At 40.2% G+C, this 27,501-nt stretch overlaps 1 protein-coding gene across 2 annotated transcripts in view; it reads right to left on the minus strand.

The window, feature by feature from the left end:
* MAGI2 (membrane associated guanylate kinase, WW and PDZ domain containing 2) overlaps positions 1–27,501 on the minus strand; it is a 1,356,537-nt gene that overhangs the window by 130,301 nt on the left and 1,198,735 nt on the right. For both annotated transcript variants that reach the window (XM_047848847.1, XM_047848846.1), the window contains exon 15: positions 25,222–25,470. In XM_047848847.1, coding sequence (XP_047704803.1) covers positions 25,222–25,470 — 249 coding nt within the window. The remainder of the gene's footprint in view (positions 1–25,221; positions 25,471–27,501) is intronic.

The following is a 27,501-nucleotide window of genomic DNA, read 5'->3' on the forward strand; positions in this document are numbered from 1 at the left end:
AATATTTTTATTTATTTTTGAGAAAGCACAAGTGGGGGAGGGATAGGAGGAGGGAGACAGAGGATCTGAAGTGGGCTCGGAGCTGACTGCGATGAGCCCAATGTGGGGCTTGAACTCACCAATCGTGAGATCGTGACCTGAGCCAAAGTTGGAAGCTTCACCAACTGAGGCCCCTAGCACCCCCACCCCCAGCACTGTTCTATCTTTGAGTCCAGCCCCACAGAAAAAAATGCGATGTCAGAATTCTTTTTTCCATAAGTAAATTTGTCTTTTTGAAATCATAATCATGCCTATTAAGTGTGGTCCTGTGCATTCCACTGAGATCAGAATTTCTAAATTCAAGTTCTGTGCAATGACAGACCAATTCCAAACACATGGACCAGGGGTCCTCAAATTCTGGTGTATCATAATCACTCTAGGATTAAAAATACAGCTCTTTGGGCCTTAACCTGACCTTGTGCATCAAAATGTCCAGGAGCAGGTGAGAATCACAATTTTTTTTTTTTTGAGAATCACAAATTTTTAAGAAGCTCCTCAAGACATTCTAATACACACAAAATTTTGAGAACCACAGGCATACATTATTGTGAGACCATACTGTAGAGATAATAATACAGTTTCAGAAGGATACAATAAATGTCAAGAATTCAATTTCTACCCTTGTCTATTTTACTGAGAGAAGAGATCAGGGAAGGAGAGAAATCTATATTAACATGGGCTGTCGCAGCAGGTGAAGAAGCTATGCTCAACTTCCTATCATCCACTAATCTTCGGTTTCAAGGTTGATGCAGGTTTCAAATCTTACCTCTTCTTTCTGATTTAATTTATAAGTGGTGCTGATAATTTATTAAGTGATGCATAATATATTGCATCAAATCTAAGATGCCATTATGACAAACTTCTGTTTTAGGTATCATAAGAAAGAAGGAAAGAAGAAAGAAAGAAAGAAAGAAAGGAAGAAAGAAAGAAAGAAAGGAAAGAAACTCTGCCAATTAAACAATGACACTCCATTGACTGTAAGATGCTGTATAATTTTTTAGATATTTAAATTATGAAAACGTGTATTAGAATTGATCAAATATGGCATATGTCTCTTTAAAACAATGAAAGCTTATGTATGTATGTATGTATGTATGTATGGAGAGCCAGGTGCATGAGGATAAAGATTTTTTAGCAGGTTGACTTCTATTCAATGTAAGTGTTTGAGTGCCTACCAGGATAACTATTTCTGGGGTCAGATACCACTCCACACCACTTCCTTCCCCAAGGAGGTTAGAATCTAGAAACCTGTTCTTTTTCCTTTCACCTTTGTAGGTAGGGAACCCCAGCCAGGAAATCACCTGTCAATTACTCTGTGTTTCTTTCCTCATGGAAGTCAGGTACTGATTTATCTGTGTAAAGAGGCAGAGACACTCCACCATTTGTTATGCTTCAGGAGTGTCCGTTCCTTGAACTCTCAATCTTATGTATGTGTTACAGTGAAAGGCAGAACATCAGCTAATAACCACGTAAGGAAGGACAATCAGTGAGTTAATGAACCAGAGCCTTGATCATATTTCCACTGTGACAGGTTATAGATAGCATATGAAAATACTGGCTAAGCCGATGTTTCTGAAGTAAAACTCATGTTGAGTTTTTATTTACAGGCACTAATGGCTTTAATTAAGAACATCTTACTTAAAGCATACTAAAGATCATCTTAGACTCTCAGGACAATGTACTTATTAAGCAGAAATGTAATAAGAACTCATTCATTTAGTTATTTAAAAAAAGAAGGCATTGCAAATTCTTTGGTCTTCTACCATAATTAGAGTGAACATTTGTTCCTGTTTTCGCCCCCTTTCATGTTCAATATTGTCCTTGAACAGTCCATACATGACACGGTCTCCCTGGTTTCCAATGTGTCTATTGCTATCCATCATGTGATCCTTGGAAAGTTACCTGACCTCTCTGAGTTTGTTTTTCAATAGTAAAATTGGGATAATAATATCCCTGACTTCACAGGATGGCTCTGAGAAACAAATGCATTGGCACATGTGAAGTGACTAGAACAGTGCCTGGTGTAAGAACGGATCTATAACTATTAACTTTTCTTTCATTCTCTTTATTACTATTATCTTTTTAATGTTTCTGATATCACTATTGATATGCACGTGTGCTTGTATATAGGTACCAGCTTGAATTCTTCCTACATGGGGTAAACCTGTATTACTGTTAAAACTGAAGAAATGTTTTGCTTATGACACAACAGTATCTCCTAAGTATCAACACTGGAAAACAGCTTCACTTGGGAAAAAGAAATGTGTTTTGGGGATTATACAGATGCTAGATGAGGCCAAACACCCTGTTTGTTTTTCTCTGGTTTTACAAAAAAGATGTTGTATGTCTGTGTAGGAAAATGCCAACTCATAAGTAAGACTTTATTATTTAAAGGGAAATTAGTATAATACAGATGTCCTCATTATCCGCATTGAGCCTTAAACACACACAATTACAACTACATTAAAATATATATAATTTAATCCTTAAGAAATCTTGTGAGATACTGGATAGAATTACCATTACATGTTTAGAGTGGAAGAAACCGAGCTACAAAGTCATTAGCGATTGCCCAACTCAGAAAGTTCAAGCAAGATTTAGAATCCCAGTCTGCTGGATTCCAGAGGCTTTGCTCTTAACCACGGCGCTACACTGTATCTCTTGACTTTGTGGTTCCTTTCCTCCACCCAAGCACTTGTTTCATGGGCACCTGGTACTTTTATTTGGTGAGTGCAGCTTGCCTCTAATCAGGCAGTCACAAACACTTCACCAGTGGCCCTCATCCAGGGGAGAGTGGAAGGCAGAAACTCTGCTTGAAGCTGGTTCTTTGTGGCAGCTGTCTTTTGACAGGCAGGACATGAGGAAGAAGGGAGAGGAAAGGGGAGGAAGGAAGGCAAGGGGAAGGAGAGGAAGGGCGAGGAAAATTGGACAGCTCCTCAGATCCCTTTTGGTTGGGACTTCACATCATGGTGTCATTCCTTTATTTGAAGTCATTTCTTTGGGTATTAGAAATACATTTCAAATGAAATTTAAAAATACACTTTAAAACACATACAGCTGGTATTTGGATGATTTGCTGCTTTGAATTATTCATGCCTATACTCCCCTCCATTACCGTGCATCATTTAGAATCTCCTGGGCATAAAGCCCCAAATGTTTCAAAACATAGATTTCACACACACACACACACACACACACACACACACACACTTTTATGAGCTCAATAACAATAAAAACAAAACAATAAGTTATCATTTGTTAATTTCCAGGCACTGGGCTAAGTGCTTATTTTAAATCCTGACAGCAGCAGTGTGAAGTAGCTGTAAAAGTATAATAATCATGTTTAATTTATTGTTAAGAAAACAAAGAAATGTCAAAGCCAGGATTCAAACCTATGCCTGTGGCTTCAAACCTTAGGGTTACTCCCTCCTTTTTTTGATATAGGCCAGGTTGGAAGCAATTTGAATTATGAGAACTGAGGGAATGGCTCAGCTTAGGAACAGCTTAGGAAAGCATGCTGCTTGAGATTTTGAGATGAAAGTTTCATTGTAAACAGATTTATTTGCTTATGATGATAACTCTTAGTTTCAAGGCCATTTTCACTTTACTGTGGCAGACAGAATAACAACTAAACTAAAATAATAAAAACTAAAATGAAATAGTGAAAACTGAAATAAATTCTATGGTAGCCACACAGAATGACTGAGTGGCTTACATAAAATGGGAGTGAGTACACAATTTAAAAAGGTGTGCCCATAACTGGAAGCATCTGACATAGTTTCGTTAAAATTGTTTCTATTGGCATGTGCTTTAATAAAAACAGTGCTTGAAACTCTTGGCAGCTGAACACAGCTTCACTTTTCTTCACCAGCAATTTCCCTACACATGTAAGTACATTGAATGTTGATGTGCAACAACTCACTGACAAGAGGTGGGCTCAGAGAGGATTCTCCCTGAAAACAAGATGCAGTTCCATTTGCTCAGTTAGGAAGTCTGCAGAACTAATGACCTAAGTGCTTTCTGTGCATTGCTAATGGAATTACAGAGCATGGAAGAGGCCATGACCTTGGTTTCTATTATTGGGATGAATGGTACTCGTTAATTCTCTGGGAATTGATGACTAAGGTAACTGCTGGAGCACAGTCCATTTAGACAGCATGCCTTCCAGACATCATCTGTCAGGCAGCAGCATAAATCAAGTCTTTGGACCAGTATTCTTGACACAGTGTGCTTAGGATACACAGATATTTGGAAAAGTTGCAATATGTCATGAGGCTTTGAACATGCTAACATTTGGGAAGGAGACAATATATCACTACTTAGAAATTTCCCTTTAACTTCAAATCACATAAGCTATGGAAAAAGAAACCCATCTTTTTCCTCTTTATTTCTTTGTGGGGAAAACACCACTATATATTCATATTTTATATTATAAAATTTAGTATTTTCAATTTTATATTTTCCTGTACATGAATTAACCCTTTGATGCCTGCTCAAGCACAGCATCCTTGTTTCAGTAGGGCTATTCAGACACAGTTGGACTGGATCCTAAATTTGTTCTAAAGGCCTGGATTCTTTGGGTCTTTGGCCCCACTACTACAGGAGGCAATGGTCCTCCTCCCTTTTTGCTGTTTGGTTCTCTTCAGGGAGCTTTGTGTGGTCTATCCAGGCTCCTTCAGCCATTGGTTAACCAATGAACTCTTCTTGAGTTCTACCTTAGGTTCATTCCCATAAAGAAGATGACACAGTTGCCTGGATGACTTTTTTTTTTTTTTTTTGCTTTGGCAGTAGAATCTTCCTGAAATTTCTGGTGATGGATTCTTCCTGAAATTCTCAGCTGCACCTGAGGGAAGGGGTAGTAGTTCCCTCTCCCTCCACTTTTTCCCCCATGTTTCCTTGTTGTTTTTTATGTGTTTTATTTCAGAAAAGGAAAACTCGTGACTCATATTTACATTTAATTATCTTCTTGTTAATAGATCCACAAAGTGGAATTGTATATGGAAGCGGAGGAAAGCATTAGATAGGGAAAATGGATTCTGCATCAATCATGTCAAATTTATAAGCAAGAAGTTTCTGAAATGAGTGTGACAATAGTAAATACTTCAAAGGCAATCAATAACATAAACTCTCATTAGCTCACAATTCCATTAATCTGTGAAGGTTAAACAACATGCTATTAGTTTAAGGAGGCAAGGAAAGTTACTTTGGATTTAAAATCTGTGACCTGATATGGAAAGAAGTGTGTGTGTGTGTGTGTGTGTGTGTGTTCAGTTGGATGATTACAGTTTCTTTTCTTAAAATAATCTGTGACAGGGGCACTTGGGTAGCTCAGTCGGTTAAGTGGCTGACTTTGGCTCAGGTCATGATCTCAGGATTCATGAGTTTGAGCCCCCTGTCTGTGCTGACAGCTCAGAGCCTGAAGTCTGCTTTGGATTCTGTGTCTCCCTCTCTTTCTGTCCCTCCCTTGCTCATGCTCTGTCTCTGTCTCTCAAAAATAAATATACATTAAAAAAACTTAAAATAATCTGTGACAATGATTTACTGTCTAGTTTCAGAATTGTGGGTTAGAGCAGGGGGATCAGCTACTCCATCAACAACACATTTCTGCATAGCATCATCTTACTAACAGCTCTAGTGCTCGGCACAGTGTGAGAGATAGTAATGAAACAACACATGCTATCTGGCCTTAAGAAACTCACAGCCAAGTTGGGGAGATTCATATACAAATACTTATAACACAAATTGGCAACTCCATGGTAAAGGTAGCAAGGGTACCCTCAACAAGGGTACAGAAGAGGGGTGAATCATTGGGTTCAGGTGCGGACTTAGAGAATGGTAAGGAAAAAGGAAGTTCATTCTGGGGAAGTGGGCACATAGTGTCCTAGGCTAAATGGCAGCTCCCTTGGTGAAAAAGTCATGGTGGTACACAGGGACCTATCAAATCCAAGGAGGAAGAAGCAAAGAGAGATGTTTTGAAGTTGGGGTCCCTCCTGCCTTCAAAATTCTTGTTTCCCTCACTGAGATCCCTGATACAATAACTTTACCCAGATCCTCTAGATGGACCCTGAACATATAGGAACAACAGAAAAGTAATTGTCTCAGAGCATTCCTATCACTTTAACCCACAGTGAAGAATTCTGTTTTCCTGCCTTTAGAAATCCAGGCTTAGTATTAATTGCTGATTTTCCGTATCTCCTTCCTAGAAGTCCTGGATAAGCATGTTCTACTGTAACAAATCCATTTAGGTCAATGTTGTTCCTTCCTGGAGTGTGACAGTGTCCTTCGAAAGAGTTTTTCTTGGTCATCAGGGAGTGGAAATGTGGCAAAAACATGTGTTTGGTATTTTTTAAAAATTTGCAGAAAAATTAAGAAAAAACAGCATGACTCGTTTTCCTCTAAAAGTCTGTGGAATTTGCTTTCCAAAAATGAAAAGGTCTTCCCTGACATTCATAGCCAACTGAGTTACAAGACCCAAAATCGAGCAGCTGGTGTTTTAAGGATTGCATATTCCAAAAGTGCACTTTTCCCCTCTCAGCACCATTAGTCATTCTCTTGTGGTTGAACGGTTGAGTTACCCTATAGTTGGTAATAAGCAGACGGTCAGATGGGAGAATGGGAAGAGGAGCCCATCAATGGCAACTGGGAAGTCCAGCCAAACTCATGTTTCCAAGGGCAGAAAGCACCATACAGAAAGTATTTAACTATATGCCTGGATAGAAAGAAACAATTGTTAGCTATATTTTACCCTGTATGCTTTTATTTTGCACCAATTAAAATCTCATAGCCAAGTACTGAGAGTGAATTGGTAATCTAAAGAAACCTCATTTTATTAAGAACTGTAATTAGCTATAACTTGACTGTTCCATCCCAGAACATGAGGCTGGGTTAAAATGGTTTTTTGTTTGCAAAGATTTGGTGGGCTTATAATACAGGACTGTTTCATGGTTGTATAACCTGTGCAGTCACACAGGTTCCATGCTCAAAAGGGCCTTGTGTTTAGTTTAACGTCTATTGTCATCATTTTGACATTCTTTTTTTTTTTTAGGTTTATTTATTTATTTTGAGAAAGAGAGAGAGAGAGAGAGGATAGGAGAAGGGCAGAGAGCGAGGGAGAAAGACCATTCCAAGCAGGCTCCACACTGTCAGTGCAGAGCCCGACCTGGGACTCCATCTTACTAACCACGAAATCATGACCTGAGCTGAAATCAAGAGTCCGATGCTTAACTGACTGAGCCACCCAGACACCCCACCATCTTGACATTCTTAATAATGCTTGAATGAGGACTCCACATTTTCATTTTGCACTGGGCCCTGAAAATTATGTAGTTGATCTTATGTAGATACAACCATATCAGTCCATTGTTTTAATGTCTTCCCTGGAAGATGTAAATGAAAATATGTTATAGCTATCCAGGAAAATTATCACAAAGGTGGGTGGTAGGGTAGGAGCAAAAATAACCCCTTTTTCATGTGGCTGCATTTCTTATCCCCATACATATCACTAGAAGAAGTAGTCCAGAGAATTTCTGTTAATTATACTGAAGATCCTTAATTCTTCACATTTTGATGCAAGAACCCTAAAGTATTACCTCAGTTATGTTGTGGAAATTATCTTTATATAATTAGTCACTCATTATTGAGTCATCTACAGAGCAAATGTTCTTTATCTGTCTTTAAATAGACTTTAATAAACACCACCATATTTCAAGGAATTTGTGTTTTTGATATGATTTATTTCCCTCATAATCTGGCAAAATGTCTAGATATTAGAATGACAGGAACCAAAGAAACTTCAGAATAGTTATGATCCCCAAATCTATCATTGGCTAGGAGGGTAAGCATGTGCGGGAATGAGGAGCTGAACAGAATGGAAAAAGAGTTCCACTTTTAGATATTTAAACCTTAATCTTCTGTTGAGGTACTTTCCATTTTATGGACTATCTTAAAAGCTCACTTTTTACTTTGCTAATTTCTAGGTAGCTAAGATTTTCTTTTTGATCTGTTTTGGTCTGAAAGTTGCTATAAAAAATTTGATCCCCTAAGTCAAATACCAACCCTATTCAGCATTTTTGTGTAAGCCCCTTCCTGGTCCCCCAAAACCCTGACAAAGAAACACATTCCACCACTCAGTAAAATCAACAACCCAGGAGTCTCTAGTCAAGGAGTAGACAGGGACTTTCTGTGTGGCTCAACTTGAATAATTTTAGTGAGTAAAACTGGATAGCTTTTAGCAAGTTTTTCTTACAAATAACCAAACAACAACCTGATATAGTAATAATGAAAAAGTTTAGAAAGTTACTAATATTAAAATATGATAAAGGGTTTCATTTCCTGCAAAGCATAAAAACAAGTTGTTTTACTCCTTTATAAAAACGGTCACAGGGTTGAGAGTCAGTATAACACTCACATCCCAAACAAGCAACTCTCCCTGTCAAAGGGTTACTCGCTGTCTTTATGACAAATTTAGTTCCTGAATAAGAGGCTCCTTTTATTTACGATTTAATTGTGGAGGCTTTATCAAGTCATTACCAGAAAATGCTGGATTATTCTATAAAATGAGAAAATCATATAAAAATGTCAAAACTCATATCATGATGTAAAAGGGACAAAATAATCAGAATAATTGTCTTCTAATGGTTGGAGATCTCTTATAATTAAAACAATTTAAATAATACATGCATAAATTAAAACAAAATAAAGGACAACCTAAATGCTTATAATGAAAAACCACAGTCTCCTGCCCTAATCCTCCAACATCCTCTCCAGTTCTGTGATCCAAAGGCAAACGGTTTCTTCTTCACACTTCTAAATTATATTCTTACATGGCTATTTCTTAATTTGTCAACTGGAGTCATATCTATTGACTTCCTATAATGCTAGAGGATTTGGCCTTCTTATCCAGTGGCCCACCTCCTCTCCTTATCCACGTACAGTTTTATCATTAGTTTCAGTTAAACCAGTTATCATTGCTGATAGTCTCACCATGTAACTATTGCTCACTGTAGTGTACTGGGATTTCATTTCTTTTCTTGTACAGTTTGCCTCCCCTCCCACCCTGAATCAAGTTTCTGACTGTGTCATTCCCCCTGCCCCCACTTCTGCAATACCCTTTCTCTTTCCTCATTATCCCCCACAAAGCTGCCCAAGTCATCTGTTCAGTTGAGCCCGGGGTCGAGGGGCCTCCTTCCCATAGGTAGGTAAGTTTGTCTCAAGTTCTGCTGCTCAGTGACACTCGGGGTTTTCCTGTTGTGCTCCAATATGGGATGAGCGGTTCCATAAACCCTGGGACACTTTTTTTGACTCACTCTCTCATTTTGCTAGAAGATATCCTACAGTATCTTCCTAAGTAAACATGCATGGGCGAAAAATAATTTTTCAATATTTAATGTTTGAAAATGTCTTCATTTTTACCTTCTCAATTGATTGGATTCTAACTAAAATTCTAGATTGTTATGAAATTAAAGATTGAAAAAAATCATTTTTCTTCAGAATTACAGGCATTACTCCACTGTTTTCTAGTATCCAGTGTTGCTACTGAGAAGTCTGAATCCATTAGGATTTTTTGTTTCCTTTATGTGATCTATTTATTTCACCTTTTCCTTTTGGAAATGTTTACGATTGTCCCAGTGATTTTTGGGTTCTAAAGTCCACATCAATGCATCATGCTGTGGTTCTTTTCAGTCTGGAGACTTTCTTTTAGTTTTGGGGTTGGGAACTTCCATTATAGTCTTTTTTTTTTTTTTGATAACTTCCATTCTGTTCCTTTGGTCTCTCTTTCTGGACCTCTTATCGGCTGGCTATTGGTTTCCCAGATTGATCTGTCAGTTATCACTCCTCTCATACTTTCTCTTTCTTTTTATCTTACTTGTGTGATTTCCTTTACTTTTCCTTTCAATCCTTCTATTGGATTAAAAAAATTTTTTTAATGTTTATTTTTTGAGAGAGAGAGAGAGAGAGAGAGAGAGAGGATGAGTGAGTGAGGGGCAGAGAGAGAGAGGGAGACACAGAATCCGAAGCAGGCTCCAGGCTCTGAGCTGTCAGCACAGAGCCCGACACAGAGCTTGAACTCATGAACTGTGACATCATGAGCTGAGCTGAAGTCAGATGCTTAACCAACCGAGCCACCCAGGTGCCCATCAATCATTCTATCGAATTTTTAATTTCAGTTATGATGTTTTCAATTTCTAATAATTCTTTCTTTAATCATAGTATTCTTTTTTTATAACATTCCACTTTTATTATAAAATAAAAAATCACGAGGTTTTAATATCTATGTATGTAAGTGAGACATTTTTGAAACTTTCTTTTGTGCCCTCAATTATCTCCATTTCTTCTAGTATTCTTTCATTATTCTTGGTTCGCTTGTTTGTTTTTCCATTTTAAAAATGAGCATTTCATATCTGGAATTCACAGTTGTTGTGTTCCATTCTGTTCCAAGCTTTTTTTTTTTTTAAGTTTGTTTATTTATTTTGAGAGAGACAGAGACAGCATGAAAGGAGGGGCACTGAAAGAGAGACACAGAGAATCCCAAGCAGGCTCTGCGCTGCCAGCACAGAGCCCAATGCAGGTCTCAAACTCCTGAAACCATGAGATCATGACCCAAGCTGAAACTGAGAGCAGACACTTAACTGAATGAGCTACTTTGACACCCCTCTATCCCAAGCTTTTTTTTTTTTTTTTTTTTTTTTTTTAATTTTTTTTCAACGTTTATTTATTTTTGGGACAGAGAGAGACAGAGCATGAACGGGGGAGGGGCAGAGAGAGAGGGAGACACAGAATGGGAAACAGGCTCCAGGCTCTGAGCCATCAGCCCAGAGCCCGACGCGGGGCTCAAACTCACGGACCGCGAGATCATGACCTGGCTGAAGTCGGACGCTTAACCGACTGCGCCACCCAGGCGCCCCTATCCCAAGCTTTTTAAGTTTTGAGCTGCTCTGAATTTCTAAAGAAATAATATCTGCTGTCCATTTCGGTTTTTCAGTTTCCTCTCTCCTGCAAAATGTGTTGCCACTTTTTTGTCTGTAGAATATCTTCTCCACTCATGTTTGTTGCATTCTTGCTCATTTACTCCCATTTTATTTGTGTCTAAGAAATGGGAGGAGATAAGCATGTTACAATTTTACCACCATTAATTAGAAACTGGATATATCTTTTGTAAATTTAAACCAGTTGTTGCCATCAGTATTTCAGTATACCAGATAGAGATTTGGAATCTATTTGGAAAATAAAAAATGTCAACAATTTATGTGACCAAACTTTAAAAGTCCTGCTGTCTCCTGTATCCCTGACAGATAAAAATACAGAAACAAACAAACAAACAAAAACAACCAAACAAACAAAAGAAACAAACTTGCAACTTTTCTTTTCAAGAGTTCAGAAAATGTCATAAAATTACATTTCGTCAGCCCCAGGTATTGGGTTAAAAGTGTTCCATAAAACCACGTTTTTTTTCCTCTGTATTTTTTGACTGCCTTTTGAGACTTCACACCCATTAGTGTACTTGGCTTTCAGTGATTTCTCAGCAGGCCCAGTAGAAATGGTTATAGTTACAAGCAGGTGTTGCTGACAAGTCATGTTTCTCATTTTTACAGATGCAGTGTATTCTATCTCTGCCATCTCCTTTTTCCTTTTATAGCTTCTGAAATTGTGTTTTGTAAAAAGTCACTTGGCTATCTTCACACGGTTTCCCTGTTACAATAGGTAAATGTCAAAAGCAATCAGGTACAGTATCAGCTTTTCATTGTATTCCCCTAAGCCCTCTGGTAGATAATAACTTCTTGCAATATTTTCTTAATGTAAACGGAAACAGATACTAACCCAGGCAAATGATCCCTCCTGAGCCAGCTGTCCTTTTCAATATGTTATCCAGAAGATTACATGAATATTTATTGGGTCTTCAGTTTCCCACAGAAGCCAAAGTTCCACTAACAGGGTATATCATGTTTTAACTTGAAATAATGCAATTTTGCATGACTGGATAAAACTAAATATGAAAAGGCCCTCAAGCAAAGTGCTCCGGAGCTAGAAGATCTTGATCATATATATATATTTTGCAAGCAACTTCAGTGTGACCTGTGAGTGGCCAAATAAATCATGCCAGAGTTTCCTTATTTGCAAAGGAACTGTCACTCATAGTCTTTCTTTCTTAGCCTTCTCTTTCTTATCCAAATACTGTAGACCTTAACTTCATTCAGATTTCTGCTTACATGCGTTTTCTCTCATCCCTTGCTTTCTAAAGCATAGTGACTATATGTGTTTTTGGTTTTACCAAGCAGACATATGTCTCCATGATTAATTTCACCTGAGATCATCATCATAAAATGAGTTTTATTACTCTAACATGAGAAATGAGTGAGAAATGAAAAATGGAAGGCTAAAGAGCCTGAAAATGTATTTTGTTGTCCACAGTGAAATACCAATTACACGCTAGAGGGAAGAGACCAAGAGTGGAAAAACACATCACTGAAGAAGATAGAAGGAAAGCACAAAAACACATGAAAAGCCCTGCAACATCATTAGTCCTTAGGGAAGTAATGCAAATGCAAACCGAAATGAGACATCACCAGACACCTACTGGAATGGCTAAAATGGAAACAACAACAACAATGAGAAAGCCTGAAAATAAGCACTCACACAGGACGTAGACCATCTGGAACCCTCATAGAGGAGAATACAAAATGGTACAGCCACTTCGGAAACCACATGAACCAGCAAGCCCACTTTTCCGTGCTTACTCAAATGAAATGAAAACTATTCTCACACAAAAACCTAAGTGAAAAGTTTCATAGCTGTTTTATTCATAATCACCAAACAATAAACAATCTGAATATCTTTCAACAGGGGAATGGGTAAACAAACTATGGTACATCTACACAAAGGAATATTTTTTTTCCAGGAACCAATGTGGAGGCATGAAGCAACATGGATGAATATAAACTGTATCATGCTGAGTGGGGGAAGCCAGACTCAAAAAGCTACCTAGGGCATGATTCCATTTATATGGGAAAAGGCAAAACTAGAACAGAAAACAAGTATGTGGTTGCCAGGGCTGGGAGTGGATGGAGGGGTTGACTTCACTGTGGCGGTATATAACTAAACACATTTGCTAAAACTCACAGATTATAGCCTAAAAGGGGTAAAATTAACTATATCTGACTAAACCTTAAAAATGGGAGAAAGAGTAGGGTGCTGGGGTGGCTCAGCCAGGTTAAACATCCGACTCTCAATTCTGGCTCAGGTCATGATCTCACAGTTTATGAGTTCCATCCCTGCACAGGGCTCTGTGCTGGCTGCTTGGGATTCTCTCTCTCCCTCTCTCTCCCTGCTTGTGCTCTCTCTCTCTCAAAATAAATAAATAAACTTAAAAAAAATTTTAATGTTTATTTATTTGCTTTTTTGATAGAGAGAGCACAAGTGGTGGAAGGACAGAGAAAGAGAGACACCGAATCTGAAGCAGGCTCCAGGCTCTTATATGGCAGCGCAGAGCCAGATGCGGGGCCCGAACCCACAAATGGAGAGATCATGACCTGAGCCGAAGTCAGACAGTTAACCAACCGAGCCACCCAGGTGCCCCTAAATAAATAAACTTTTTAAAAAATGGGGGAAAGAGTGAAAAAGCAGGGGGGAGGTGAAGAGAAGGTTTTGGATGGAAGTGAATAGATGTAAGTAAAAAATAACTGCTCTCAAATAAGGAGGAGGGAGATAGGAGGTAGCAAGGGGAGATTGGGGGGTGCTGCCTAGGAAGCCTTCAGAAAGAAACATTGTCTAGTCTGCATTTTAAAGATGAATCGGACTTTTCCAGGTGGGCACCACAGTCCTAGGTGATGTGACCTGGCAAAGGCATTGGGCTGGTGGATTAGCAGGGTCTGTACTGGGGGATATGGGCATGCCAATGAGCACAAACAGTGAGACCCAACAGAGGAAGGAAGGGACAGACTGCAAAAGGACTTATTGGTTATGCTGAGGGTTTGGAATTTATTTTACAGCCACATGAGAAGCCACCAATGGATCAGGAAAGGTAAGTGATATCATCAGACTAGTCATTTTAGACAGAATGCCATGGTAGCTGTGTGGAGGGTGGGTAGGAGGGTGTCAAGAAGGCTAGTGGCAGGGAGGGCACCTACAGGCCACTACAATGCTCCAGTGCATTACTGCAGTGTTTGATGTGCAGTCCAATGTGTGGCTACTAGTTGCATGGGACTATTTAAATGAATGGAACGGAAAAGGCAATTAAAAATTTAATTCCTGAGCCACACTAACCTTATTTCAAGTGCTCCATAGCCACATGAGGCTGGTGACTGCAGTACTGTGTAGTGCGGCATAGAACATTGCCATCATCTAAGAAAGTTCTACTGCACAATCTAATCTAGAACCTCAACTAAGGCATTAGCAGTGGTGGGCCAGAGGGCCTGATGTAACTAAGTTTTGCATGTGGAAAGCATTTTTGGGTAACAGCTCACCTTAGTCTCTCAAGAGTGGAAATGCAGTCATGCTTAATTTCAGCTAAGACACAAACTTAGGTACCTGGGGGCATGCTTTAAATCTTGTGATCTTATATACTGTTAGTCTTCTGTTGTCCACTTAGCATGAGGGAGCATCAGTATCAGTGGCCAATGTGCTGCTATAGACTGGATATTTGTGTTCTCCTCAAATTTATATGTTGCAACTTAATCCCCGAAGAGATGGTATTTGGAGGTGGGGCCTTGGGAGGTGATCAGGTCATGAAGATCAAGTCCTCATGAATGGTATTAGTACCCTTATAAAAGGGACCCCAGAGAGCTCCCTTGCCCCCCTTCTGCCATGTGGGATCACAGGAAGAAGATGACTGCTTATGATCCAGGAAGCTGGTCTTCACCAGATACTGGATCTGCTGGTATCATGATACTAAACTTCCAGCCTCAAGAACTATGAGAAATAAATTTCTGTTGTTTATAAGCCACCAGTCTATGGTGTTCTGCTATAAAAGCCTGAACAGACTAAGACACTTAGCAACCAGGTTTTATTGTGTTCTAATTTCATCAAGTATCTACAGGAATATGAGCATTTTTCATCTTGCTGTTCATCTAGCAAGTCTGTAACACATTTGAATGAAGAATTCTAAGTTGGAATATTCTTCTAGTTCATGTTATCTCAATTGTTCTGTGTCAGAGAACCATAAGGACCCATCTTTTAAATGATGTGCTCTTCCTTGATTTCTGAAAGACCCTCCTTTCATGACAAATCCATATATATACATCTTTATGATGAACAGCCTCTTAACAGAAGGTTTTGGACACTTCACCCCTGAAAGCAGATGGGTTCATTGGGTGCCCAACATCTGGGCATGTTTGTGAAACAAACCCTACAGAAATAAGATCTGGAAGAGATAAAACTGGAAAATTAAAATGGCAATAGCAGGCCCCACTATTTAGTAAATTTTCTTTAACACTGTACACCTTTGGAATGCCTAGTGATCATCACCCAGAAGAGGCTGACTAATTAATCTCTAGAAGTGATTCCAAGTGAAATATTGGCAATAGTTTGGTTGGGAACAAACCCATCTTACAAAGCAAAATGGTAGTGAAATGAACAAATAAAAAAAGTATTTACCAAGATTTGGTGTGACAGAAATTAGTTTGGGTACAGGTACTTCCTGAGCCCTTGGTGAAGGGAGGGGATCAAAAAAAATTGCTACTCATCCAAGACCAAATGGGAGAAATATCCCTTTACAACACGCTTTCAACATAGCTGAAAAATGGTGATAAATGACAATACTGTGTTCACTTAACAACATGTTTTAACACAATTGTGTATATGAAACCAGCTTTTCTTATGTGGTTGAGTGTTGGAAAAAAGAAGAAAAATTAAAATTACAGAGAATTTAATTCAGTGGGGCCCTGAATAGATTATAAAGAGAAAGTGCCTTCTGCAAAAGTGACCTGCAGGCTTGGAATTCATTTAAACTCCATGGAGAGTGATAGACATTGTGCACTGGTAGAGGGTGATCCTGTCCCTGAGGTCTGGGCTCTCTTCGTAGTTACAATCTACTTGCACTAACAAGGAACTGCAGGATATAAGCCCTGAAGAAACAGCTACTGTTTTGCCAGCTTTTAAGACAACCAAAAAGCTGAAGGTAAGAAGACATCCACACATCCACTTTTTGCTGCTGCCTGGAGAGTCTTTGGACACAATAATAAAAACTCTCCTGAAAAATGATTTCCTGGAGGGGAAAACTCATGATTTATGAGCTCCATTCAAACGATAAGAAAAATGGCCTGGTATTTAAAAAAATGCACTGTGAGCACTCACAGATTCTTTGATAGGTTGCATTGCTCCTCTATTTGAAAATAAATAAGAATGATGGTGTTTCTCTGTGGACTTACTCTTACAATTAAATGATCTTTAAATCTGTTAGTGCTAAGAGAGTGAAATCTTTATAATCGTCTTTCCATTTTAGTTAATAGATGCTTCAATGTTCAGATATCAGAGTACTCAGAATTTGACATAAAATCTTTTTGTGTTTGCTTGTCTGCCTCCTGGTAGGACCTACGCAGCCAGGTTTTAACTTGGGATCAAAAGTAGTCATGCTCAGGATTGAGAGAATGAAGTTTGATCAATAGGTCCTATTCATCCTGGTTGTAGCTGGGTAAGATCCTCTAAAGAAGTAATGTGATTGAGAAGCTGTTCACTTGGAACTGAAATGGGTTGTTTGCTAATGACGAATGTGAAATGAATAACTAACCTGAAGGAATACTTTTTCCAAGGCGCTTGGGATGCCATCCAAACCCTCCTGTGTAGGACAATATAACTATCGCTAAGGTGGTGTTCACACAAATGGATGGCGATTCCAGGAACAGCCAGTGCCAGGAGGAGGTAAATCAGAGAGCATGCTGAGGCTACAGCCTGGTCCTTCAGAGGACAAGGGCTTCACAACCCAGATGATTGAGACTAGAGGGGCTTCCCAGAGACACAGAGGCGGCTCCCTTGAGCCTGATTTCTTAGAGGGCTCTCTTATCTGAGACTTCGCCAGGCTCTGAGCTGGCTGTTGAATCATTTACTCAGGCTGAAAACAACGGATGGGAAACCTGTAGTCTGGGACATTGTTCCAGTTCCACTTTATTATAGTGTAATTTTTCATGCTGGGCAAGGACCAGCTTGCACACAATTTCTCCCCCTAAGTGATCCTCTGCTGCTTTGCCTGTTCTCAGAGATAGGTCTTGCTGCTTTGGAGGGACAGAGTGGCTAGGTTTAGGTGCAGGGAAAGTTAGAGCAGAGCACATTCCCACTTTTATTTTGATGAGACAGCACTGGATTATTATTGGAGAATCCAATCCAGTCCCTCCAACATAAATTATGTGACAAATCCTTGAAACACATGCTACCAGGAACTGTGAGAGATTCAAAGAAATGCCATCATTTCTTGCCCTTAAGGCACTTATAATCTGTTTAGGGAAAGCAAACCATGAACACATGAAAAATAAAATGACAATATTAGATAGCTAATCACAGGCATAATAACAGAAAGGAAGTCAAGGAGCAGTCAACAATTAAAGAGTTTACAGGCAAAAATTCCAATTAAGAGTTAGAGAAAACACTTCAAGGAGAAGGGTAAGGGGTCAGGCAGAGTCTTAGTAAGACATTAAGAGCTTTTTGAGCTGCTTATGAGAGATGTTTACTATTTGGGCAGTAGTCTACCTCACAGGGTTACTATGAAATTAAACACAATGTAAGATTTTTAGCATGGTGCCTTGGAGAGAGTTTGATAACATTTATTACTGGTAAAGAGGAGCCATCATTCCAAGTGGCAGCAGGGCAAAACATGGGCACTGGGATGGAAAAGCAAACATTGTCTTTCAGGGGTAAGTAACTAAGCCAGCTTTGATGGAGTAGAATCACAAAGAGTTGTGGATAAATTGCAGCTGTGTCCATGTCATGTAGGGTCTTGGATGTAAGAACAGTGTGTTGGAACTTTACCTTGTAGATATTTCTATCATGGGTGTTATGATCAGGGCCATGTTATAGGAAGACTGGACTGTCCATCACAAGTGACATCTTTGTTGATGCATCCACTCCTACCTTAGCCTCCTGACTACCTCCTGAAGTGTTAAGTAAATCACACTAATAAATGAGATCGATTTGAATTAAAACATATGTACATCAGTACAGACTATGAAGACATCTTATCTTTTTTGTATATGTAGATTTTTTATAATATTGTGAAGACATTTGTTTATCTTATTGTCTCATGAGTTCTATTTAGAAGCCAGATATTTGGAGGAAAACTGGCATTTTATGTGGTGCCCCAAATTGCCCCCCTCCACCATATTTCTTCTGTTACAGCAGCACTCATGTTAATGGTGTGGGTGACACCATTATGCCTCCTGAGTGAGCTGTCGTCGGCATCAAGCTCCAGGTGAAAGCACTGTGTCACTGAAGGAACCCAAAGCAGAGGGTTCATTTAAGGATTAGGCGAATGCAGTGTTATATGTTACAATGCTTATTAAGAACTACGAAGGGAAATTTGCCTTGCAAAACAATGAGAAACAGAGGAATGAGGCTCATTTTCTAATTCTCATGTTCAACTGCATGGGTAGGACTTAAGAAACTTTGCAGCAGTGACTCTTAGGGCTGGAACATTGGTTGGTCAACACTTATAGTGATTTAGAGAGGGTCAAGGTCCTAACGTTGGCACCAGTCCCACAAGGTACCTGTGCTTTTAAGGCGATCCAATGAACATGGGGTGCCTGGGTGGCTCAGTCAGTTCAGCATCTGACTCTTGGTTTCAGCTCTGGTCATGATCTCACGGTTCGTGAGTTCAAGCCCCCACATCAGGCTCTGTGCTGACAGCCCTCTCCCTCTCTCTCTGCCCCTCTCCAGCACTCTCTCTCTCTCTCTCAAAATAAATAAATGCACTTAAAAGAAAATAAGATGATCAATGAACAGACCTCGATATGGAGGTGTGAAGAAGATCCACTGCTATAACCTAAACCAATAAAATCTAAGACAAGGCACTTATCAGTTACTGATATTTAGAGACTTCATTTAGGGCAAGGCTTTGTAACCATAGGGTATTACAAGGAGTGTGCCACATTACTCTCGAGGATGGTAGGGTAAAGTGTGGGGTAGAGCTTCCTGGGGGCCTCCAGCAGCCTCATCCCTACGACCCAGCAATAGCACCGCTAGGAATTCACCCAAGGGACACAGTAGTGCTGATGCATAGGGGCACTTGTACCCCAATGTTTATAGCAGCACTTTCAACAATAGCCAAATTATGGAAAGAGCCTAAATGTCCATCCACTGATGAATGGATAAAGAAATTGTGGTTTATGTACACAATGGAATACTATGTGGCAATGAGAAAGAATGAAATATGGCCTTTTGTAGCAACATGGATGGAACTGGAGAGTGTTATGCTAAGTGAAATAAGTCATACAGAGAAAGACAGATACCAAATGTTTTCACTCTTATGTGGATCCCGAGAAACTTAACAGAAGACCATGGGGGAGGGGAAGGAAAAAAAAGTTAGAGAGGGAGGGAGCCAAACCATAAGAGACTCTTAAAAACTGAGAACAAACTGAGAGCTGATGGGGATGGGAGGGAGGGGAGCGTGGGTGATGGGTACTGAGGAGGGCACCTGTTGGAATGAGCGCTGGGTGTTGTACGGAAACCAATTTGACAATAAATTTCATATTAAAAAAAATAAATAAAATGATAGCCTGTGCCAATGAAAAATACGACCCAGGCCTCAGTTTTACCCAAGGCTTTTTACACAAGAGCTGTCTGCACAGAGTCTGACTCGGGGCTCCGGCCCACAAACCATGAGATCATGACCTGAGCTGAAGTCGGACGTTTAACCGACTGAGCCACCCAGGCGCCCTGGCTTTTGGTTTTAATTTGTACTTCCCTAAATTCAAATGACTATTCAGTGGCTGCATGGTCTGTGGGATGAGTTTTGGTGGGAAAAATCCCAAACCGTTTCACTGCTTTGTTCACTTTTATTTCACCGTTTTTAGGAAACTATGCCTTGAAATGTCATAAGACACCCGCTAGGTAAGCCTTTGCATTTCTAGAAAAAATTTTAAACTCCAGACCCTATGGATAACATCAAAGATACTGAGAAAAATCATCAGGGCGTTTTACCAAAGATAACGAACTCGTTCTAGAATGTCAGATTGCAGTGGGCCTTAGGGAAAGTTAACAATGACCACGTCTGTACTCCAACCCGTGCCAGAGAATGCACACATGTGGAAACAAAGATTTTTCGCGCCGGCACAGAGCTGAAAGATTGTTCATTAGCTGGCAGTATGCTAACGGGTGATATGCTTGCATTTTTTTTTCTTTTGACTCCTGCATAAGCCAAGAGTGGCTTGAAGGGTGTGCAGAGCTTTCTGATGTACAAAGTAAGGTCAATGGCCAGGTGTGTGTGTGTGTGTGGAAAGGGGCTCCTGGCTCATCCTCCTAGGATGGGAACTCTGGCCTGCTTGGGGACGGGGGTGGCTCTCTGAGGGCCCTAGCCTTTACTAGCCACTTACTTTCAAACAGTGTCTGCCTATGACCCAGCACTTTGGGACAGGTAAGAGCACCCACATGCTCCCAGAATTATCACGAAATCCTCCCCTCATCGTGAGTCTATATCCATTCATCTTGCCGTTCTCATGCACCCCAATATTTGGTGCCCACTTCATATTCACCCTCCACTAGAAAGGTCCAGAACCTGATTCTGTAGCCCCTGAGGCCCCACCCCTACCCCCAAAGAAAACAGAGTCCCTGCTGTTAGGACAATACCAATGAAGGCAGGAAGGGCCATGATGACTGTGCCCCTACTGTGACTGCTTGGATTGTTGCTGTGGCTGCTGTCCTGAATATGTTCTCCCTCTCAGCTTGTCATCGGCCTGCATCTAAATTCATAAATTCTCTCAACAAACTGCCCACCTCTCCCACTGATGTGGAAGCTGCCTGTGTACGTCTACCCCATAAATGCCAACATAACTTTCCTGAACAGCAGGAGACTGAGGGTTTACTTTGATTTTATCATTTGTGCCAAAGCCCTTCTTGGGAACCTCTGGTAGGAAAGCAGGTCTGGGGAAAGTAACAGGAAGCATGTACAAAGACAGGTGATAGCTCTTCAGTGAAAACTGGATGTCAGGGCTCAGCTTTGGGCTGGGAAGCCCCAACCTGTCAACCCCAGTGCACATGACCACAGGGGCATCTTCACAGAGCAAGCACTTGCTCTGCTTGGAGTCAGACAGTGACCTGAGTCTCCTGTATCCTGTGCACACAGACCTCAGTGAGAGTCACAACAGAGCTAGACAAAGGCAGGAAATGCCTTGAACTTCCCAAATATACCAAAGTCTCCAGTTTTTGAGAAGTTTCTAACATGGTTTCCAATATTCCATGTTTATCAATAATATGGAAACAAACATCTTTGTATACAAATATTTGTTAGAATGTTTTAAAGAATTTAAAATTCAATTGCCTGTTACAGATTACTGTCCCAGGCTCTGGTCTGCAAACCATTTTGTTTTCTTGGTTCCAATTTTAGGGTCTGAAAAAAAAGTACTTAATATTTTGGACAATGGGACAAAATGCTCAGGAAATTTGCTTATTCCCGCTTTAAATCAGGAAGGATATTGCTGGACCTCAGATAGAGGCTTCTAGGTTCTATCTCCTTCCAAGCAATGTTTGGCCTCCTGGGTCACTGGCTTTGGAAGGAAATGGCATTCCTTAATTACATTAACTAATATAAAGGAAATTTCTTCTTAAATTTTGGGAAACAATATTTTGGAAAAAAGAAATGTGGGCCAGACTAAAGGCCAGGGAATAAATAATCCAGGAACCCTACTTCCCAAGTTCTCAACTGGTTGAACATCCAGCATCCAGAAAGTAACTCTTTTTTCCACCTTCAGGGTGGTGAAATTTACATTTGTTTTCTCCATCTCTCCTGTCTTCTCTGATAAATTCAATAGAGACATCATATTTGTAGGAGATTGTAAAAGGCACAGCTTCGGGCCTGAATTTTTATGTTTCCCATGATGTTTCTAGTTTATTGGCTAGAGAATTCTGGGGACACTTCCAGCCTGAAGCTTCAGCAAAAAAAGGGCATACTCAGCTGGATTGGTGTGGCTTCCGCTGCTTTAATCCCAACCCCCAACCCCCAACCCAGGCTGCAGGGTGGCGGGGGGAGAAGACTGTGCTCCCAGAAGGTCAGCACGTGGGGATGAGGAGCTGGACCTCAGAGCTGTTCATTGGCTGCTCATATCTAGCTGTTCTGGGAGAGTGGGGGTGCTGACTCATGTCTGATGGAACAGACAGCCCATGTGAGTTCTGAGCAGCTAATGGAATGGAAAGATGACAGAGGTCTAGACAGCAACAGTGACATACTTAGTGCTTATTCTGAGCCAGGGCTAGTCTGAACACTTCCATGTACTAATTCATTTAACATTCAGAGCAGCCCATCAGCATGGGGACTAACATTATCTTCTCTTTACTGCCAAGGAAACTGTGGCCCAAAGGGTCATGTAACTTCCTCAAGGTCACACAGGTGGGCATTGATGAAGCAGGTTTTGAATCCAGGCATATACTTTAGGTGGTTCACCTCTCAAAGGCATAACAAAACAGCACTCTGTCTGCCAATGAAAAAGGCTCAGGAGCCATGAGAAAAACCATGATCATGTTCCTGGTCCTTGGGCTCAGGTAAGACACGAAGAGAGAAGTGACCCAAGCCCCATGATTGATTGTGACTCTTGAGTACCTGATCGTATCATGCTCTCCAGACTCATAGAGCCAAGGACCCTTGATATTCTGACAATGATATGTGACATGGGGGTGGCTCTTTACTATTCATGAGGCATTTAGCATTTCTGTTCAAAATTAGAGCTCAAAATTGTAACAGAAGTTAAGTATGAAGCAGCATTAGGTCCAGAAAGCTTTCAGGTGCATGCTGCAAATTATATATTGTAAACGCTGCAGGCCATCAGTGTAATAACTGCTCTTCCCACAGAACATGGGGGCAACTTGCATTTCAAACTCTTTAAATTGAAAGAAATAAATATGTGAGAAAAGAAGCCAGGAAGCATTATGAATATATTTCCACTCTCTAGGGTGATATAAAATAATATACCATTTTGAAAATGGCTAGAATTATTCTTTTGAGGTCAGTCTAATGTCACTTAGTAGGAGGAAAAATTCACATTAATTATAAGCACTTGTACCTGTTGTTTTCCAAATCTACCTATGCATGGGTTTATTTGCAATAGAAAAAGCATTTGTGGTTTCTCTATGTAATGAGTGCATGTGTGTGCACACACACATGCACACACACACACACACACACACTTCCCTCTACATTTAGCAATAATGCTGTCACACTTCGAATAAAGCTGAGACCTTAAATACATGTTTAACACTTTAACTGTGGTGGTACACTTTTTATTTTTATTCCAGTCCTTTAGGTTTCCTTCCCCAGTAAACAATCTGACTGACTGGAATAGCTACAAAAGCTCTCTGTGAACATTTTCCCCAAGTATAAATTATTAGAACGCTGTTTATATAATTCACAAAAATCTTTAGTCTTATGTCCTTTTAATCTTGGTGAATCTATTGTACTGACAGTATCCTGTTTTACTCTCTGCTTAAAGATTGGATTTATTTCTTCATCTTGTCATGAAGGGAAAGAGAAATAAAATTGCACTTTCAAATGTATATAATTTAGCTTCTGCAACATATTCGCTGAGGTTCAACACTTTTATAGTTTTCACTCCTGAATTTGTCAAAGGTAATTGTTTCTATTCAGTCCTGGTGGTGTTTTGATAACATTAACTGTATCATATAAAGTTCTTATCCATTCTTGGGGTGCGTGGGGGGCTCAGTCGGTTAAGGGTCCAACTTTGGCTCAGGTCACCATCTTGCAGTCCGTGAGTTCGAGCCCCACGTCAGACTCTATGCTGACAGCTCGGAGCCTGGAGCCTGCTTTGAATTCTGTGTCTCCCTCTATTTCTGCCCCTCCTTTACTTGTGCTCTATCTCTCTTTCTCTCTCTCAAAAATAAGTAAACATTAAAAAAAAGAAAGTTCTTATTCATTCTCAGTGATTTAATTTTTTGAGTATTGTTTGACGACTCCCCCTCCCCCATGTGCTGGAAACAACCACAGTTTGTAAGAATTTTAAGACTGCAACATGATTCAATTATTTTTTGTCTAAATGCTCTTGGTTTTGGTATTTCTATGTATAATATTTTGGACTAAATCACTTCAATATGAAAAAGAAGCAAATTTTCCTATTGTTTCTTCTGTCCTATCACCTGCCAGTGGCCGAGTGACTTCTGGAATGTGTTGCTAAAAGGAAAACCACCAAGAAGACTGAGAATCTATAAGATGACTGATTGCAAGAGAAATACAACCTCTGACTGTCACCTGTTGTACAGACCCACAGATTTGGAGAAACCCCAGGTGAAGTCACGTACAACTCCCTTTTCCACTGCTACTACCCTAGGAGAAGGTTCCAGTATCTCTGCACCCACAGGGCTGTTTACATGACCTTCTAACTGTGTTTCATGCTTTCACTCTTGCTCTCTTCCCCTGATTTCATTTTGCACAAAAGCAGACTTAAAAAATATAAATTGGATTTCTGTCCATTGCTTAACCCCCTCCAGGGTTCCCATGACTTGGGTTACAATCCAGACTTCTTCCCATGGGCGTGTGAAGCCCTGTGCAGCCTGGCTCCTGTCTTGGTCTCATGCCGCGCTCCCCTGTCCACTCCATCACAGCCACACTGGACTTCTACAGAGTTCTGGAATGCTGAACTCCTTCTAACCTCAAGGCTCCCTCCTGGACTGCTTTCCTCACAGATCTTTTGCATATCTAATTTCATCCTATCAAACAGGAGGCAGCTCCCTTCCCCTCACACCAACATCCCACACCACTTGGTTTGACTTTCTTCCCAGTTTAAAATGAATGAATGAGGGTTTTTATGGGAGTTGTGGGGTCAGGGGAACATCAGGTATGATCTTGTATTCTTCCTGAGCCAAAGGTTCAGCAATGTTTGGCTAATCATGTGTTAAGATGCCTTATTTGTGCTCACAGCCCGTAATTTTCCCACTGCACAAGACACCTATGACAGTCCTCTGATCTGCACGTCCAGTATCCCCACCACCAGAACAAACGAACACAAGACCCTTTGTGCAAAGGCAAGTGAAGCCATCACTCACTGATAGTGGATCCAGACTCAGGTCTGTTCAGGGAGCTGATGATGACAAAGCCGAAGCCTTCGTTCTCTTTGCGGTGAATGACCACATCACTGGTCTGCAGGCTGTGGGAGGCGAAGCCTTCGGGCGGAGAGGCATTGCTACTGGGGGCGGCATGGTTGCTGTTGGTGTAGGCTGCGTAGTCACTGCGTGGAGAGCTGTGGTGGGTTGATACGGAGCCTGGACTCCTCCCGTTCTCTGGGCAGGGCTCCCCTGCAATACACATTGTACCCAAGTACTTGGTTATTTCACAAGGGTCTTGGAGAGTGCCTCTGTTATACTAGGTGCAGTTCTAGACATTAGCATTGTTACAAGACTGGTTGGTTGATTGCCTTCTAGTCCCAAGAGTGCAGGGCATGTGAAGGGCTACAAACTTAGCTACAAACCTAGCTGTGGAGCACTCAGGTCTAAGCCCCATTCCACCCTTGACAGCAAACACAGCTAACCCCCTCACTGGCTTCCTTTGTGCTGCTTGTAGTTTATATCTTCCTCTTGTTAAATCTGCAACCCTCCAAGACAATGCCTGGTTTCATATATTAAGGTTCTTAGTTGCATAATAATAACTGATCAAAGAAGATTATAAAACAAGTGGACAGTATTTTAAACTGCAGTATGCATAAGAATTACTTAAAGAACTTGTAACAACTGTGCATCTTCAGGGTCCACCTGTGGAAAGTGTTTTCAGTAAATTTAGGAAGATTGGGCACAGGAATCCAGATGAGGCTTCCAAGCCACCATTGAGCAAAGCTGCTGTAGGATATGGTAAGTGGGGCTTACCCCCATGTAAAGGGGGTGTCCATGTAAAGGAACCCATCATAATTTTACTAAAGAGCCACGGTTTTATTTAATTTTGTGATACTCTGTTAGCCTATAAGTGTTAATTCACTCCGCGCAGGTGGGAAACATCCTTCTTAAAGGGTCCTTCCCATACTTCACTTGCTCTAGGATCAATGTAACGATGATGTTATGATAAGGGACAATGAGTTTTGAATTTCTCAGGGAGGTGCTGGCGACGTTGTTCATTTATATTCTGTAGATACACTATTATCAGCCAGAAAAACCAAACCAATATTTCCATGAGAAAACAAGCTTATTTATAGGGAGAAATGATGGAAAGTTGGAAGCCAAGAGAAACTACTTTTTAAAAATGAAAGTTCATCTGTCATCCAGAAAGAATTTTGTCATTTTAATTTAAGACCTAGGATTTGGTATTCTGATGAAAACAACCGAAGCAGGTACTTAGAATATTGTAATTAGAAATAGGATGGTTTCATCCCCATCTTACAATTTGATTAGTGTGCTCAAAAGATGTTTACGGAGCAGAGAAATAGTAAGAAGGAAAGTAATCACAATTAATTATTTCTTTTTGGATCTCTAGATATGGTCTCCGTCTTAGGACTCTGGTAGGTGTCTCATATGGCAAGTTAAAAATAATGAGCAAAAATTCCAGTGAAGGCTTTTAACTTCATAAGCTGTGATTCCATTCTGAAAGGAAAAATAATTTCATTTTAAAAATCAAAATCACTTCAAAAATCAGGGAGAAAGAACACAGACTCTAAGAGATTTTTCGTTATACTGTAAAGAAAAAGGAGCTGCCTTTTTTCATATACTCGGATTAAAAACAGCCTTACAAAAATGCATTCATTTCTTGTTTGTATTTGCAGAATGATTAAGACCTAGGCTGCTGCTTATTAACATTTGATATATTCGAATTTTTCTGTAAGATTTAATTAATCAGGTTTTAATTAAAGAAAACAAATGGATACTTTACGTCTGGAAGAAATGTACTGAGCTGATAAAAGAACGAAATGTCAACATCAAAGTCTTTCCCTCTTTTCCACCAGAATTTAAAAGTGCCTGTAAGATGTACCCTCCCCACCAGAAAATATCATCCAAAGACAAGCTGTTATTGTCTTGGTAAAGCACATGTCCTTTATCAGTCCTTGTGCAAGTTGGAAATAAAGTGATTAGAGATAGTCAGGAAGAAGAAAAACAATTATTAGGCTGCAACATTAAATTGAAAATCTCCTCGAGTTATTGGACCAAATCAGTAACTAAATGTCATAGGCAGTGACAAAAGAGATCTCATTTTCTGGCTGTCATATTTTTAGGGGGTTGAGGGCTGTACTTGTCAGGAGAGCGGCAACGAAGGAAAATGATCTGTCTTTGTAGTAAGTGGCTGGGAGTGGCTCTGCCATAGGGTCTAGAAGAACATCATGCACTAAGTCAGCATGATGGTCCCTG

Source organism: Prionailurus viverrinus, chromosome A2, assembly GCF_022837055.1.
Source record: "Prionailurus viverrinus isolate Anna chromosome A2, UM_Priviv_1.0, whole genome shotgun sequence".
NCBI lineage: Eukaryota > Metazoa > Chordata > Mammalia > Carnivora > Felidae > Prionailurus > Prionailurus viverrinus.